The sequence below is a fragment of the Peromyscus leucopus genome, chromosome 4 (genome assembly GCF_004664715.2).
Source record: "Peromyscus leucopus breed LL Stock chromosome 4, UCI_PerLeu_2.1, whole genome shotgun sequence".
Taxonomy (NCBI): domain Eukaryota; kingdom Metazoa; phylum Chordata; class Mammalia; order Rodentia; family Cricetidae; genus Peromyscus; species Peromyscus leucopus.
In genome coordinates this window covers 13866646-13882896 of record NC_051066.1, presented here as the reverse complement: position 1 = coordinate 13882896, position 16251 = coordinate 13866646, and the positions used below count along the sequence as shown (strand labels likewise).

Here is a 16251-nt window from a genome sequence, read left to right as displayed (position 1 = left end):
AGGGCATGCCCTCTCCTCTTTGGCAAGCCCCCACATCTGCATGCAAAGGAGGGACCCTGCATTCTGGGCTCTACTTGCCACTCAAGGTCACACTCTTGTGACCCACCTAGACCCTCCCTCCTTCATGGGTCCATGAAGTTCTCACTTCTGCATCCTCCTCCCACCCCTTTTGTTTTTCAAGACAGGGTTTCTCTGTATAACAGCCCTGGTTGTCCTGGAGCCCAATCCCTAGGCTGGTGGTGGAACTGGGGAGAAGGTGAGGAATCTTATGAGCACCATCACACCAGGCTACACAGCCCCTTCCCACTGTGGCCTAATGATGTGGGCACTTGTGGATGGGGACGAAATGGCAGCATCCCCTGGACGGGGCAGCCTGGCTGGTGCCTTGTTCTGGCTGCCTCAAAGCCAGGCGCCTGGGGTGTGGGGAGGTGGAGAGGCAGGAGGGAGACAGGGGGCATTAGGGAGAAATCCCTATACAAGGGCCACTGAGCAGCGCCTTGAGACAAAGCAAATCCGCCCCACGAAAGGCACCGTCTGCTTCTGGTGCCAAGAAAAACCAATTTTCTTTAGTGCTTTAGTTGTAATATGTTTTCTAATACAGCGGATTAAACAAAAACCAAGAGTTTAGCGACATTTTCCGTTCATCTCTATTAAATTCATTTCTCAGCAGAATTACTCTTAAGCCTAATTTTAATCTGCCATTGATTTTGGAATAGCGGGAATTACTTAACTCTGACAGACGACATGTGCCCTCTATTTAGTTTAGTTTTCTTAAAACAAAATCACTTTGCAAGGTTTGTTTAACAATCTGAGGTGTGTGTGTGTGTGTGTGTGTGTGTGTGTATGCATGCATGTGTAGTGTGTACACATTCTGGTAAAGGCCAGAGGTAGACACTGAGGATCTTCCTCAATTACTCTCTGTGGCTCTTACATTCTTTTTTTTTCTTTTAAATTTTATTTTATGTGCATTGGTGTTTTGCCTGCATGTATGTCTATGTGAGGGTGTCAGATCTTGAAGTTACAGTTATTAGCTGCCATGTGAGTGGTGGGAATTGAACCTGGGTCCTCTGAAAAAGCAGTCAGTGCTCTTAACCACTGAGCCATCTCTCCAGCCCCGAGGCTCTTATGTTCTAATACAGAGTCTTTCACTGAACCTGGAGTTTGCAGATTTGATTGGGTTAGATTGGCCAACAAGATCCAGGGATTGCCTCCACCTCCCCAGCACCAGAATTATGGGTATGTGTTGCTGCACACAGAATTTTTTTTTTTTTTTTTTTTTTTTTTTTGAGACAGGGTTTTTCTGTGAAGCCCTGGCTGTCCTGGAACTCCCTTTGTAAAACAGGCTGGCCTCAAACTCACAGATCCTCCTGCCTCTGCCTCCCAAGTCCTGGGATTAAAGGCATGCGCCACCACTGCCTGGCCCAGATTTTTAAGAGACCAACTCAGATCTTCATGCTTGCATGGCAAGAATTTTACAAATTGAACTAAATCTCCAGCCCCTGTGAAGAGATTTTAAAGACACTAAAAATGTTTAGCAAAATTTCTATAGTTTCTTTTTTTTCCAGAGTTCAAAATTATTGGTGGTAAAGTTGGAGAGGGGTACCAGAGGGAAAAGAAAGAGCCCTATCAGTGTCTACAAGGGCCGGGAGCCCCAAGGTCAATGGGACACAATGGCCTGAGACACCCAGAACAAGCAGTGGCAAGAAGGAACCAACATTCCTGTCCTAAACACCCTGACCAGGGCTCCCTGGCAGCCTTGAAGTGGGCTGGACCCTCCAAATCCAGGCTAAGTATGTGCTCAACAGTGTCAGAAGAGCAAAGAAGACGCAAACTTCTCACCTGCTAGGCGGCTGTTCACCATGTTGTGCTTCCTCCAAAGCCAGAGAACAGCTTGGTCTGGGGTCTTCACAGAATTCATGGACTCCTTAGCCATTTCCTCAAAATGTTCACCACATTCTTTGCACCCAAAGAATGTGTGAATGTATCTCCTTATGGTCTGTAACACAGCCTGCGGGTCATCTTCAAAACCTGCAGAAGGAAGAAGACCATCAGTGCTGCAAGCCTACGGATCACCACACTCCAGACCAAGAGCATGTAGTGGCTCCAAGTGTCCCCACAGAGAACCATGGCATGGGTCCCCCAGATACCATAGGACAACTGGACGTGGTGACGTCTGCTCCCCTGCATGAGGACAGTGGCAATCACACTGGGCACACCTCATTAGCATGGGCATTCTGAAGGTTGAGTGCTAGTACCAAGAGGAACAAGCCCTAGTAACTCAGATGCCTCAATCTCCAGAAGCCTTAAAAGGATGTCCCAACATTCCTCGACCATGCTCCTGGTTTTCTGTCCTTGACCACAGGACCCAAAGAGCAACCTAACCCCAAGACTGTGTTTTTCTTAGGATTATCCAGTTGTGTGCACTTTCCTGTTTTGTAACCCCTAAAAGTGTTGATTGTGGAGATGAGGCTGTCACTCTGAGCCCAGGGCCACCCGGGTACAGATTCCACAGAACCAGACCCAAGAGCAAATATGCCTATGTACAATCTTCCCTGAGCAGATGGGCAGCAACAGTTACCATGTGGTCAGCTGCCGGGGCTCCCTCTGGGAGGATGGACAGAGAGGCAGTGGCAAAGGCTGCACTCTCTCGACAGGACTGAGCTCTCCAAATGGTGACAGTTTTATTCCTTTGTTTGTTTTGATTTTTTGGAAGCAAGATCTTGCTATGCCACCCTGGCTGGCCTAGAACTTGCAAAAGAGCTCAGGCTGGTCTTAAATTCAAGGCCATCCTCCTGCTTCAGTCTCCTGGATATTGGAACTACAGGATTATAAAACCACCACATCTAACTGGTGGATGTTTTGTTTGTTTTGTTTTGTTTTTTCAAGACAGGATTTCTCTAAGTAGTCCTGGCTGTCCTGGAACTTATTTTGTAGACCAGGCTGGCCTTAAACTCAGAGATCTGCCTGTGTCTCTCTCCCAAGTGCTGGGATTAGAGGTGTGTGCCACTACCATCTGGCTGGTGGTGGTTTTAAAATACAACAATCCAGCATCTAGGGCCACAGTTCACAGCAAAATAGGGGCTTATAGGATAGAAGCAGTAGACATGAAGGGTACACAGCATTTCCAGAAAGCAATCCATCCCAAAAGCAGAAGCAAGCAGCCTGAGCCAAGCAACCCAACTGCACAGGGTTGCCCTCTTTCGACATCCCAGTGCAGATGAGTATGCAAGCAAGGGACCAGAACCACAGACAGGCACAAAGTGACTGGACAGAAAATGCATTGCTCACTGGGGGGGGGGGGGGGGGGTGGTCTTTCCACCCACAGCAGCCTGCATGGATGTCTGCTTCTCCTTAGGCCCTGACCCAGGGTCTGTCAACAAGAGGCTCTTGGACACAGGGAGTTACACTAGGACTTTTATATCTGGGAGGTAGAAATCAGCATACTATTGTTCCTGCTGGCTTTGAATATGCCTGTGGGTAGCTGGGCAATGCCTGGTGTGAGATACCATTGTTGCTCTTGTGACCAGCCTGCCTGGCTTCCTCTCCCCATCAGCTCTCCAAACATCTGCCTCACATCACTGTAATCCCTCTTCTTGCCCACCAAACCACTGCTCGATCCAGCCCTAATCTTTAAAGTGGACAAGAACCATAAACCACTACCTGGGGGAGGGTTAGACCCTGCAGTCAGCACTTTAGTAGACGGGTTTAAATCAGCAGCGAGAAAAGAAAACCTCAAAGACTTAATCCTGCTCCTCGACTGACCCAATTCCATTGGCAGGAGACTGCTCTCCTCAGAGCTGCATCAGGCTGTGAGGAGGAGAGTGTTGCAGCTGCCTGTCTGAATGGCGTCTGTCATGCAGACATCTCAGGACCTGAATCTCTGGCTGTCTCAAGTGTCTTTAAGCATTCCTCCTTGAGCACACATCAGCAGTGCTCTGAGGGGTTACCAGAGCAGGACATGGCAGGCCAGCAATCACTTCCTTTTTCCACAGAACTTTCTCCACATACACAAGAGGTCTCTGGAGTCAGCCTGTTTTAAATTAAATTACATAGTGTCATGGGCCTGACCTCAGTGTCTGGACTGTTTCTGGGGTTTCTCACTGGTGTGCTCCTCTTCTGATTTCTATGGGAATGTGACACTAAGACAAACCAACCCTCTCCCATCCTGGATATACCCTTTTGCAAAGTGATTTAGGTGCTTCTGTGATGAGTTGGGTCCACTTCCCTAGCTCTGAGTTCAGTCTGTACAAACAGGATATGGCTGAATGACAACCTGCTAAGGCCTTCAGGATCCTTCCTGATCTTGGCGCCACCTGGTAGGAAGCTGAGGCTGGCCTACAGGAGTGAATTAATCCCAGCCCCCAACCCTGGATGGCCAGTTACTACCAGACACCCACACAAACAAGCCCATGCCTAGGAATAGAAGAATCATGCAGTCCAGCCAGACCCAACTGCTGACCTATCCAGACATGAGCAAGTAAAATGGTGGGTGTTTGACAACACCACATAGTTATAAGAATTTTATAGCTGGGCGGTGGTGGCGCACGCCTTTAATCTCAGCACTCGGGAGGCAGAGCCAGGCGGATCTCTGTGAGTTCAAGGCCAGCCTGGTCTACAGAGTGAGATCCAGGAAAGGCTCCAAAAGCTACATAGAGAAACCCTGTCTTGAAAAAAAAAAAAAGAATTTTATGATGCTCCTGGAAGGCATAGTGGATGGCACAAACTCCACTGAGGCTTGGTGTCAACATGAGTGGACGTGAGCGGCCACACAGACTAAAGCACAAGAGCTGAAAGACAAACATCGTTCCACAGCTCCAGGGCCTGATGGATTGGAAGTACCACATGGCCACACGCAGAGTGGAGGAAAAATTCAACAGAGGCTAGTCCTTGTGAACAGAGCAGATGTACTTCTCATTTTGCAATTTTGTCCCTATCCTCAGGTTGTGTAGTTTTCAAGTCCATGTGACAAGCAGCCTTTGGGACTGTCCCTGGTCACAGGTTCTTGTTCCCTTGAGAGCAGGGTGGGCCAGTGAGACCAAGGCAACAGAGCCATGAGTGTCCCTCTGCTGCTGGCTCCCTCCCTTCTCCTAAGCCAGCTGCCAAGATGCCAGTGGACCTCAGAGAAATGGATGAGGAGCCTCCAGTCAGGACCCAGCAGGGACTTGAGGGCCTCAGAGGAGCAGCTAGCAGGCACTGAGAAAGCTTGAAAGTAGGTCTATCCCAAGTTGAAATGGCTCTCATTATCCTGAAGCTGAGGACCCAGGTTAAGTCACATTCAGATTCCTGACCCGCAGAAACTGTAAGACTATGAAAGTAGGATTTTGTTTGTTTGTTTTTTAAGATTTATTTATTTAATGTGCACTGGTGTTTTGCCTGTATATACTCTGTGTGAGGGTGTTGGATCCCATGGAACTGGAGTTACAGACAGTTGTGAGCTGCCATGTGGGTGCTGGAAATTGAACCCAGGTCCTCTTAACCACCGAGCCATCTCTCCAGCCCGAAAGAAGAATATTTTCAGCTGCTAAATTTGAGGCTAAATTTTTCTAGAACAAAGGACAAACAACATACCTCACTAAACAGGGTTCACCTGCCTATTTCCCTTAGTAAACCAAGGTGAGTTTACGTTACAGGTCCTGGCGGGTCTGTCTTCTCTGGGGCAAAGGGTGTGAGCTCTCTCTCCCTGCTGCCTTCCACACAGAGGCAGGTTGTCCGTGCCGTCTGCATCCAGAGACGCTCACCTTCAGACTTAGCATGTCCCCTCCCCAACACCCAGAAGACTGGCTGCTCATGGACAGCAAAGCAAACTCCTGCAGGTAGCTATGGCAGCACACACCACGCACTGGAACTAGACAGTGAATGCAGAAGGCCACTCACGCCAGCTCGGTTAGGCAGATTGTTACCTGTGCCAACCAGTGCTTCTGGATGGGTGGAGGCCTGAACCGTCAAAGTGTGAAACAGTTTCCACAGGGAGCATGGGTAGCCCCTCAACTCCAATCGGCTTCCTTGACATCCCACCCATTCTATGTGGCTGGTAAGAAAGAGTCCAGAAATCTGAGGGGAAAACATCCACAGAAAATACACGTGTTAAAATTAACACTAGCTGAAGGATGCCGTGGGCCTTGCTTGGGGAGATGATCATACAAGGGTATGTATTTATCAAAGCTTCTCACTGCACGCCTATAATCCAGGCACTTAGAAGGCAAAGACTGGAGAATCTCAAGTGTGAGGCCAGCCTGGACTACATGAGAGATGTGATCTCAACAAACAAACAAAAGAACCAAACAACAATGTAACCCCGAAGCCCTGGTGCTGTGCTGTTTTGCTGTTGGAGGGCAGCCCTCACAGCGTGTTCTTGGTGAGCTGTCCTAGAACTGAAGTCTTCAGTGTAACCTGCCAGCATGACTGAGGTAAGAAGTGGGCACACAGTCATCACAGAAATGGGAACAGCAAAAATCACATGGTGTCTCTACCTAGGGACACGAGGCTTCTCCACACAGGGACAGGGCTTGTCTACACAGGCAGGGGAGCTTCTCCAAGTGGAGAGACGGGGCCTGTGCTGTGGGCACCAAGTACTGACAACAAGGCCAGGGAGACACCACAGGTAAGCGGATTTACTTCCTTTCTGTGGACTCTTGTCCTGGGCCAGAGCAGGAGGAGACGTGCTAGGTGAAGGAAAGCGGCGGGATTTACACTAGACATGGCCAGGGCTGGGACTCACCCGCATTTTGTTGTTGACTAGGTCTAGGATGGCATTGTACGGAATCTTGTCCAGGGGGAGGTTGGCCAGCCACTCCTGGACTGTCTCCAAAAGCTTCTTGACTGGTGGCCGGCCGGGGAACAGCTAAGAGAGGAAGGACCCATCCTATAAGATGTTGAGAAAAAGTGCCACTACCTCCCAAGGTCTGAAAGCAGTATGGAGAGCTGTGACCTTATGGCAAAGTCCCACACCACACATGCCCTACCTCAGACAGACCTTTCGGGAAACAGATTCAACCTTAGGACCAGCCTAGAACTGGGGCTTCTTCAAGAACTAGGAGGACAGCAGATGGCTATTTCACAATGTCGCACAGGGAGACAACCGGGTACGGTATATTACTAAGTAATCAAGAGCTCGGTGGCCCTCCAGAAGGCACTGCCTGCACACTTCTCCTGTCTCTCTGCAATTCTTCACTTCCAACACTCTCCTACTGTCTCTAACCAACTGCCCTACAGCTGTGCGGGAACAGGGACCTTTCACAGGCAGTGATGACATGTAGCCTAGTGGCTGACTCACAATACAGGAGCCTGGAGAACTCTGGTGGTTTTGTTCTCCTTGGATAGTATACTGTTGTGTTATTACACATGCAAAAAGAAAGGCTGCTTTGGCTATATTTTTATGCATTGCTTACAAAGTACCATGATCAGTTAATCAGCATTACATTTGTTCTTAGATGTTTAAGTAAATTTTACAATAGTAACTTTTTGTCATGATTTAAGGAGCTGCTACCATCATAAGGCACATCCTCAAACACCAGAGCTACCCGAAAGAGGTCAGGAGGGCAATATGCAGAGAGGCATACCCATTGAGACACAGTTAATTCCTGTAAGCCAACAACTATATGCCTGGGTCAGTCTGCTGGCTGGAGGTCATTCCAGGGTAGCAGGTCTAGTGAGACATATTGTTAGTTTAGCTGAACACTTTTTGTTTTGGAGACAGTCTCTCTATGTAGCCCTGGCTGACCTGGAATTCAATAAGTAGACTAGGCTGTTCTTAAACTCCCATAGATCTGCCTGCCTCTGCCAACCGAGTGCTGGGCCTGCTCTCGGCCAGCCAAGTGCTGGGACTAAAGGTGTGTGCCACCAAACCTGGCTGGACATACTTTTAAAGAACAAAGCCATCCAGTGCCACCTCAACCCTGAGTAGCACAGTGGACTAAAAACTTACCTAGCAGTATTCACTGAAATATCTGACCCATTATTCCTTGAAACATAAATCCTATTTTCTTCGTTTATCTGGTTACACTATAAATGTAAATGTTTACAATCTAGCTAGAGAAAAGCAGTCCTATCACGGGACTTTCCATTTAGTGAAAGAAGGCCTGAAAATACCTTGCTTCTGTATCTGTACACGCTATAAGGTAAGGTGGGTCTAACACTTCACTTGTGCCAATAGTGGTGGGGGTGGGGGAATCTGAAAGGCCGGAAAGCAGCAGGACCACAGCCAGACCAGACTGGGCTGTTGCAACCAACAGGAGGGCTCCAGCTCATTCCCAAAGGGCCGGGCAATCCCCCTCCCTAACTCTGGCACTGGAGAGGAATACTTGGCAGGGAACTAACCCTGACACTTCTCCCTCTCATGCCAGCTACCACAGCGTTAGCCTGTACTACAAATCACCGAGGTGGAGGTGGTCCCAGCCCATCTAGAAGGTCTGAGAACGTCAAGCATGCTGTCCTGTCCACTGGACTTCTGCCTGCCCCTTCCCACCTTGCCCAGCATGAGTCCTGCTCTTCAGGAGCCTGCCATTTGAAGCTGCCAGCTCAGGGCCTCTCTTCTAAGCCCTTGAGAGCCCTCCTACCAGGGCCAGAATGGCCACGGAGCACACATCTGCCACACCTAGTGACCTTCCTGCATTAGCTTTGTTAGATATCCCTTCATTTGCCCCTTAGTCCTGCTCAGCACCTACGCATCGAACTGATTTCCTCACACGGCTTCTGGAAGACCATGGCTATGCTGGCTGGCCTTCTTCAACCTGACTCTGGATGGCAGGACCTGGGCTGTGTTATGTCATGACTCTTCCTTCCCCTGGACACACAACTCTCCTAGAACCCCGTTGTGAAGCTGCCTAGGAGCAGGTGCCCACCTTTGCTATCTATACAACCCATTCATTCCTCACGCCTCATCTACCACCCCTCAGCCTGCTGACTGCCCCACGGTAGTGGGGAAGCTGGAGCTCAGCAGGCTCTGCTCCTGTTCCCAGCCTCTTCTGACCCTCCCTCACAGGCAAACACCAGTCAATGCCAGGGGGTCTAGGCTAGCCAACCACCCACATCAGCAGACAGATGCCCCAAGCCCAGACTAGATGGGGCCTAGTATAGCAGTCTGAGCAGAACCAGCCACACCTTGGCGATGACAGTCATGAAGTCCTTGAATGTCTTTAGCTGAGCTCCAGCCAGGGACCTGTGGGCAGCCAGCTCTACCCTCAGCAGGTAGTGAAGTCCCGACTCCAGGTCTGCGGTGTACAGCTTGGCCCTGAGAGGAACAGTGAAGAGTTAGGATGGATACTTCCTGCTTTCCTGTACAAGGCTCCTCTAGTTTCTGTCACCACCCCCAGGTGGGAGGCAGACAGAGGGAGCTGGCCCAGGGGGATAGCCTCTAGCTGCCCCGAGTCCCATTCATACTTGCCTGTCAAATTCTTTCCAAACCATAACCTCTGCATTTTCCTCTTTGTTGGGCTTTTCAGGCAAGGAAAGTGACTTTTTCCTCACATCCGGCAAGGATTTTAAATAAGAGGAGAAAAACGATCGCAGAGGCTTTGCTCTGTGAAAGGAACGAGAGGATGCTTTTATGGCTGCCCTCCAAGGTCATGCAGCCTCTCCAGGCCACAGCTTGGAGGAGAGCTGTTCAGCTCTCACACATTCTTCACCATCTGAGATGGGAAGACAGAACACCAAGTCCAGAGAACCACCGACAGCCGCAGTGAGCATCACGGCTCATCTACACTTGCTGGGACTGTAGGATGCTTGTCAAGTTGTTTGAGCATCTGCCCAAACCGGTTCATCCTGGCTATGGCTCCACTGTGCCAGAGGGTCTTCATGACGTGCTTGCTCTGCCAGCTGAACCGTATCTGGAGGCCAGGCCTGGGGTTGGCCACTCCCAAGCTCTCTGCCAGCCACTCAGGAGCCAGCAGCGGTGTTGTAAAGTATCACCAAGGCTTTGTGTTAGAGACTGCACAGGTGACAGTCTTGGTGCTCCGTGTACATACATCAGTCTTAGAACTCAACTGCAGCTACCGGGGTAACTGTTAGGGCAGCCTCCATACAACCCGCCCTCTGCACAGCTAAAGAATTATGAGGTGTAACTGAGACCTCAGGAAGGCCCTCCTGCAGCCGTAGAACTTTTGTTAACTTTCACATCTATTTTGCTTTTGGAAGCTTTATTCAAAGTCACTTTATTGATCTGGTGCCCAACCCCACCTCTCACTCTAGACAGGGCTTGCTGGCCACAACAGACACAACCAAAAGCACAAGAGGGACACCTGTTTCACTTGAGGTCTGTACAGAAACCCACGGAAACAACCAAAGGCAATGGCCACCCCAGATCCTGGAGCCTGGAACATGGTCACAACAGGCCAGGGAAGGTGGCCAGACATATGGCTTCCTTGCATCTTGGCCAATGAGTCTGTCACATGGACTCTGAGTCTTTCTCCAGTATGCTAATGATGCACGAGTCTCCACAGACCTTATTATCTACTCATTATACAAAATAGCACTTACACATTAACCAGTCCATGAGACCCATTTGGGTAAATCAAGTAACAGGAAGGAACTGAAGAAATGCCAAGTGTCCCCAGAAATGCTTTGTCCCTATCCAGTGCTCGGCTCACCACGATGTTGTCATATGGAATCAAATCTAAGATTACCTGCAGAACAAGAAATCATGTTACCTTCATGCTTTTCTTGGAAAACATCCCAAAGTAAGTAGACCCACCACTTCACAGGCCACGCTTCACCCAACAGGTGCTGAACTGTTCAGAGAATATCGCTGTCCACCCGTACGGCACATGGAAAACCTTGCTCCACTTGCCAACAGCTGGGTGGTGGGACATGCAGTGCTATACCAATTACAGAAGCCGAAGTACAGCACCACAGTCAGTCTGCACCCATCCCTCTGCAATCAAAAGCAGTCTCGCACTTTAACTTTTACTGCATTTTAAGCAGCTCACCAAGTCACATGCCCACTCTCATGTAGCAACTTTCCAGAATAACCAAAAGTAACAGTTGTTGTTTGTGTGTATGTGTGTGTGCACACATTCATGTATGTGTGCTAGTGCATGTGTGTATGTAGACGCATGCAGAGGTCAGAGGACAGGTACCATCTACTTTGTTTTTGAGACAGTCTCTCATTAGCCTGGGGCTTGCCATGTTGGCAGGTCGGCTGGCCAGCAAACTCCAGAGATGTGTCTACTCTGGCTCCTCAGCACTGGGAGTACAAGTGTGCTGCTGGGGAGGGAACTCAAGTCCGTCCTAAAGCTTTCAAGGTAAACAAGCACTTTGTGGGCTGAGCCATAAAGTAACCCCCAAAGTAACATCTGTTACCAAACTTTACCTTTCTGAACCAGTTTGTCTGCTGCAGAATCTACATGAATTGAGTAAGCACCGTCACCACTCATCAGCTACAGCCCTGTTTTCCCAGCACACTGGCTATTGTGTGCCCACATTGCCAGGTTGACAGGCAACTCAACATCATTCCAGGTCTAAGCCAGGAGGTTTGGGGTGGTTCCTGCAGGTGACTTATACCAGTTGGGCTTGCTTAGGCTGAAGGAGCTGCAGTGGTTTTAGTGACAGAGAGACCATGGTTATGGTATCTCAGTATCTAAAACCCTCCTGTGCTCACCACATGGCAAGTGGAGTCTGTTGTTCTCTGCTGCTCTTAGATGTCAACAAAGCCAGTTACTTCCAGGGATGAGGAACAGATTACATGTAAGGTGGATCATGTTGTTGTTCATGTTGTTGTTGGTGGTGGTAGTGGTCCTTTTTTGTTTGTTTGTTGTTGTTATTGTTGTTTTTGAGATATTTTGCAGCCTTCACTGGCCTGGAACTCATATGTAGTCGAGGCTGATCTTAAATGCACAGAGACCTGCCACCGTGGTTCTTCTTGATCCTGACTCTTAGGGCACCCTGGGTTACAGCTCCTACCCAGAGGGCCAGGCCTTACTGATCGCAAAGGTATTGATGTGCTGGCACTGTGGGGACAGGGTAACTGGCAAGAAGACGGGCCTCAGCCATCTTTGAGGGACACAGTCCTGTTTTGGCTTGTAAGTGTACATGTGTATATGAAGGGCACAGGGGCACAGCATGGAAGGTGTGGCATGTAGTGGCTTCCTCAAGGGGAAAGGAACTGGGCATGAATGAGTTCTGGGCTCTGCTGCTTCTCAGTCCTTTGGCTGAGAATCCTGCCAACAATGAAGCGAAGGATAAGGAGCATCACCAAACATGGAGGGAGAGCAGGAAGGTCCTAGAGTGCAGCCAGGCACATGTGGTCGCCACACTGTTGTCTGTAGCCTGCCTCACACCGGCCAGGGCCTACTAAGGGCAGTGCTATCTCCTCTTTCCTGAGATACTCAGATAACCCGGAGAACTGCACTCAAGTGGCATGAAGGAAGAGCCCACGGATCAATGCTGAACTCCCACGTGGGCCAGGAGGCCTCCTTCTTGTCTTCAAAGGACCCTGGCATGAGCAACTAGGTCTCTAGTCCCTTGGTTTGATACTTGGCCAAAGCTGACGGCTTCTGAACCACCCACATGACACTAACATCTCACAAAAGCAGCAAGGTCCTACAGACTCCCGGATGTGGTAATAGGACACAGGAGATCTACAACAGTGGCACTGATGGAAGACACAGCTATGGCTGGACTCTCAGAGGCAAGCCCTGTCCCTCCAGCATTCCGTGCTCTATACAGGCCGGTGACTTAGGATCTCTGTAACTAATGACGGCTCAAGGCTCACTGGTTGTTGCTGTCAGTGCACTAACCACAGCCCACCCCAGCCACACTAGCTGCAGCCCCACAGCCCACGAGACACAGTACCTCTCGTCCAATGTAAGAACCATTGCTTTCAAACAGAACAGCGTGGTATTGGCCACTGTGGCTGTCCATGAGGGAAAGGATGTCACTGGGCCTGTCAAGAAAAAGCAAAACCTTCAGTGCCCTCCATGACAGTAAGCTGTCACAGCATGCCAGCACCCCAGTCACTGAGATTTTAAAAACCATGCACCATGCAACTTGGGGAGAAGGATGAACCAGGGTTTCCTATTTGTGGAGATCTGCCACCATGATGGTCCAGGCCCCACAGGCCACCTTTCAATGGAACTACTCACTGAATAGGGTCCAGGGGCGGGCACGCAGGAGGTCGAGTGCTCTCTGTGTGGTTCTGCAGGAAGTCGATCATTGTCTGCCTGACTGTCCGCAGCTCCCTGTCAGGTCCTACAAAAGCAAATCTGGGTCACAGCTGTGGCTGCAGGTCTATGTACCTAAGTAGCCATTCCAAGCCCAGAGCCCAAGGACAGTGAAGGCGGCAGCACCATTGACACAGGCCTAGGTGCAGAGCAGCTCACTGACAGGCTGTAGTGTGGCCAGCAGCAGATGCATACAATGGGAGACCACACAGCCCAGAGCAAGTGATAGGCTGTAAGACACATGGCAAAGTGACAAATCTCACACACACACACGGTGGTGAGAAGTGGCCAGGGGCACCAACCAACTCATACATACTGCTAACATGGGCAAACTACTCCTGATGCCTGGAATGGCAGGTGCCTCCCAGGGGGAATAAGCCTGTGAAGCAGTCACCTGGTCTTCACTAGGGCATTGCTCACACATAGAAAGGTACGAGCTGAGCCCTATACTTGCCATATATACAGCCCACCAGATACTTTTTCCATAAAAGAGAAGCTAGGTAACAAAGAAGACCCTAACAGGGACACATGGATTTCCCTGGGAAGGGGAAATAGATGGGATCTCCTGGGTAAACTGGGGACGGGGGGTGGGTAGGTGGAGGGGGTGGGGGAGATGGAAACATGAGGGTTCAAGTTGGTTGAGTTGGGGATGGGATAGAGGAGGAGAGTAATGAGAGGGAGATATTTTGATAGAGGGGACCATTTCGGGGTTAGGGAGAAACCTGGTGCCAGGAAAACTCCTAGGAATCCACAAGGACAACCCCAGCTAAGACTCCTAGCAATAGTGGAGAGGGTGCCTGAACTGGCCTTCTCCTATAACCAGATTGGTGAGCACCCTAATTGTCATCACAGAACCTTCATCCAGTGACTGACGGAAGCAGATGCAGATGGATCCACAGTCAAGCACCGGGCAGAGCTCCTGGAGTCCATTTGATGAAAGGGAGGAGGGAATGTATGAGCAAGGAGGGGTCAAGATCAGACAGCTGACCTGAGCTAATGGGAGCTCAAGGACTCTGGAGTGACAGCTAGGGATCCTGCAAGGGACCCACCTAGGCCCTCTGCATGGGTGTGACAGTTGTGTAGCTTGGTCTGTTTGTGGGGCCCCTAGCAGTGGAATCAGGGCCGGTCCCTGGCGCTTGAGCTGGCTTTTTGGAACCTATTCTCCATGCAGGGATGCCTCGCCCAGCCTTGTTGCAGGGGGAGGAGCTTGGTCCTGCCTCAATGTGATATGACATGTTTGTTGACTCTCATGGGAAGCCTGCCCCTTTCTGAAAGGAAGAGTGTATGTGGGGGATAAGCGGGAGGTTGGGAGAGGGAACGGGAAGAGAGGAGGGAAGGGAAACTGTGGTTGGTAAAATAAATGAAAAAATCAAGTTTGCTACGGCGTGAAGGTGAGAAAGGGACCTGAAGGTAACGGGGTAGAGATGGAAGGTGCAGAGTGAGAATGACCAGAATGGAGGATGGACATGTATGAAACAGCCAAAGACAAACTTAGCAAAAATTATAATAAAAATTACTACCACATTTCCCAAGAAGGGCAAAGCACAAAATAAAGAGTCTTCCGTGGCTGGAGAGACGGCTCAGAGGGTAAGAGCATGCACTGCTCTTCAGGACCCAATTCAGCTCCTAAGACCTGTCAGGTGGTTCACAACCTCCTGTAACTCCAGTTCCAGGGGGTCTGACACTCCTGGCCTCCAAGGACAGACAGATGAACACACAAACACACATACATAATTTAAAAAAAAAAAATTTTAAATCTCATTCCTGCCAGGTGGTGGTAGCACACGCCTTTAATCCCAGCACTCAGGAGGCAGAGCCAGGTGGATCTCTGAGTTCGAGGCCAGCCTGGTCTACAGAGAAAGATCCAGGACAGGCACCAAAACTACACAAAGAAACTCTGTCTTGAACCACCCCCCCCCCAAAAAAAAACCAAAAAAACCTCATTCCCACACAAACTATTAAAATTTTATTTTTTATTTTTTCGAGATAGGTTTACTCTGTGTAGCTTTGTTGCTTGTCCTGGAACTCGCTCTGTAGACTAGGCTGGCCTCGAACTCACAGAGATCACCTGCCTCTGTTTCCCTAGTACTGGGATTAAAGGCGTGCACCACTACCGCCCAGCTAGTTTGAATTTTTAATAGAAAGTCAGGCAGAACTGGTACAAATATGCTGGCTGAAGGGAGGAGGCACACGGGCTCCATCTGCTGGGACCATATCCAGTTTACCAGGTTCAGTGAGTCAGTCTACGGGATTAGAACAGAATGTTGCGTATCCTTACCTTTAAAATTTTCTCCAGTTGTAAACTCCTTTGTAAATGCTCTAAAATACTAAAGGAAAAACACACAAAAAATAAGAAACAGCTTGGGGGAGTTGTGCCTATGTTTAATACTTAAACAAGATGACTGCTGTCTCACCCAGCTCTGATCAAGTCCCTCCCAAAGTTACACTGACTGGACAAGACGTGGTCCCTGCCGCCATGGACACCAGTGTTCCTGCAGCTGTGTGGACCACTGTGCTAAGTACCAACTGGGTTTTATTATGTCACTTCTAGTCCAACCGGATCCGAAGCAAGATAACTCACAAGGGCGGGGTCCTTACAAGGGTGGTGTCCCTTGAAGAGCAATTTGAGGGCACAGGTTCCAGGGAAGAGGGGCTATCCAGAGCCTCTGAGAAGATGAGCGCTTCTGACCAGAGCTGCCCCATCAGAAGCACATCAATGACAGCTGAGGCTAGGTAGTGTTCCCAACAAAAGGAGACCAGTGCTGAGACACACGGAGGACTGACTCCCTGTGACAAGGTGGGGGAAGCAGAAGCAGTCAGGAGGGAAGTGGACAGACATCTAACAGTCCCACAAGAATAAAAACACAGATGTGACTGTCACCAGGAAGACAGGAGCACAGGCACTTTGCCCTGCTCCATGGGTAGATGTATTAAGTTGTGGGAGGGGCTGGCCCCACTGGGTCCGCTGGCCTTTTTCCCAGACCCAGTCAGGGAAACGTGTGTGTGTGTGTGTGTGTGTGTGTGTGTGTGTGTGTGTGTGTGTGTGTGTGTGTTGGTGGGGGGTGCTCACAGCAGCACTGGTCCATGTAATAAAAGC

The 16251-nt window shown here is 49.8% G+C and overlaps 1 protein-coding gene across 1 annotated transcript in view; it reads right to left on the bottom strand.

Annotated features, from left to right (window-relative positions):
* Window positions 1–16251, bottom strand: part of Qsox2 (quiescin sulfhydryl oxidase 2) — a 31426-nt gene that overhangs the window by 2700 nt on the left and 12475 nt on the right. The window contains exons 3-11 of the mRNA XM_028868804.2: window positions 15433–15481; window positions 13077–13182; window positions 12787–12877; window positions 10474–10619; window positions 9383–9517; window positions 9100–9229; window positions 6719–6841; window positions 5901–6051; window positions 1840–2028 (exon numbers count right to left, since the gene is read on the bottom strand). Of these exons, the coding sequence (XP_028724637.1) occupies window positions 1840–2028; window positions 5901–6051; window positions 6719–6841; window positions 9100–9229; window positions 9383–9517; window positions 10474–10619; window positions 12787–12877; window positions 13077–13182; window positions 15433–15481 (1120 nt within the window). The remainder of the gene's footprint in view (window positions 1–1839; window positions 2029–5900; window positions 6052–6718; window positions 6842–9099; window positions 9230–9382; window positions 9518–10473; window positions 10620–12786; window positions 12878–13076; window positions 13183–15432; window positions 15482–16251) is intronic.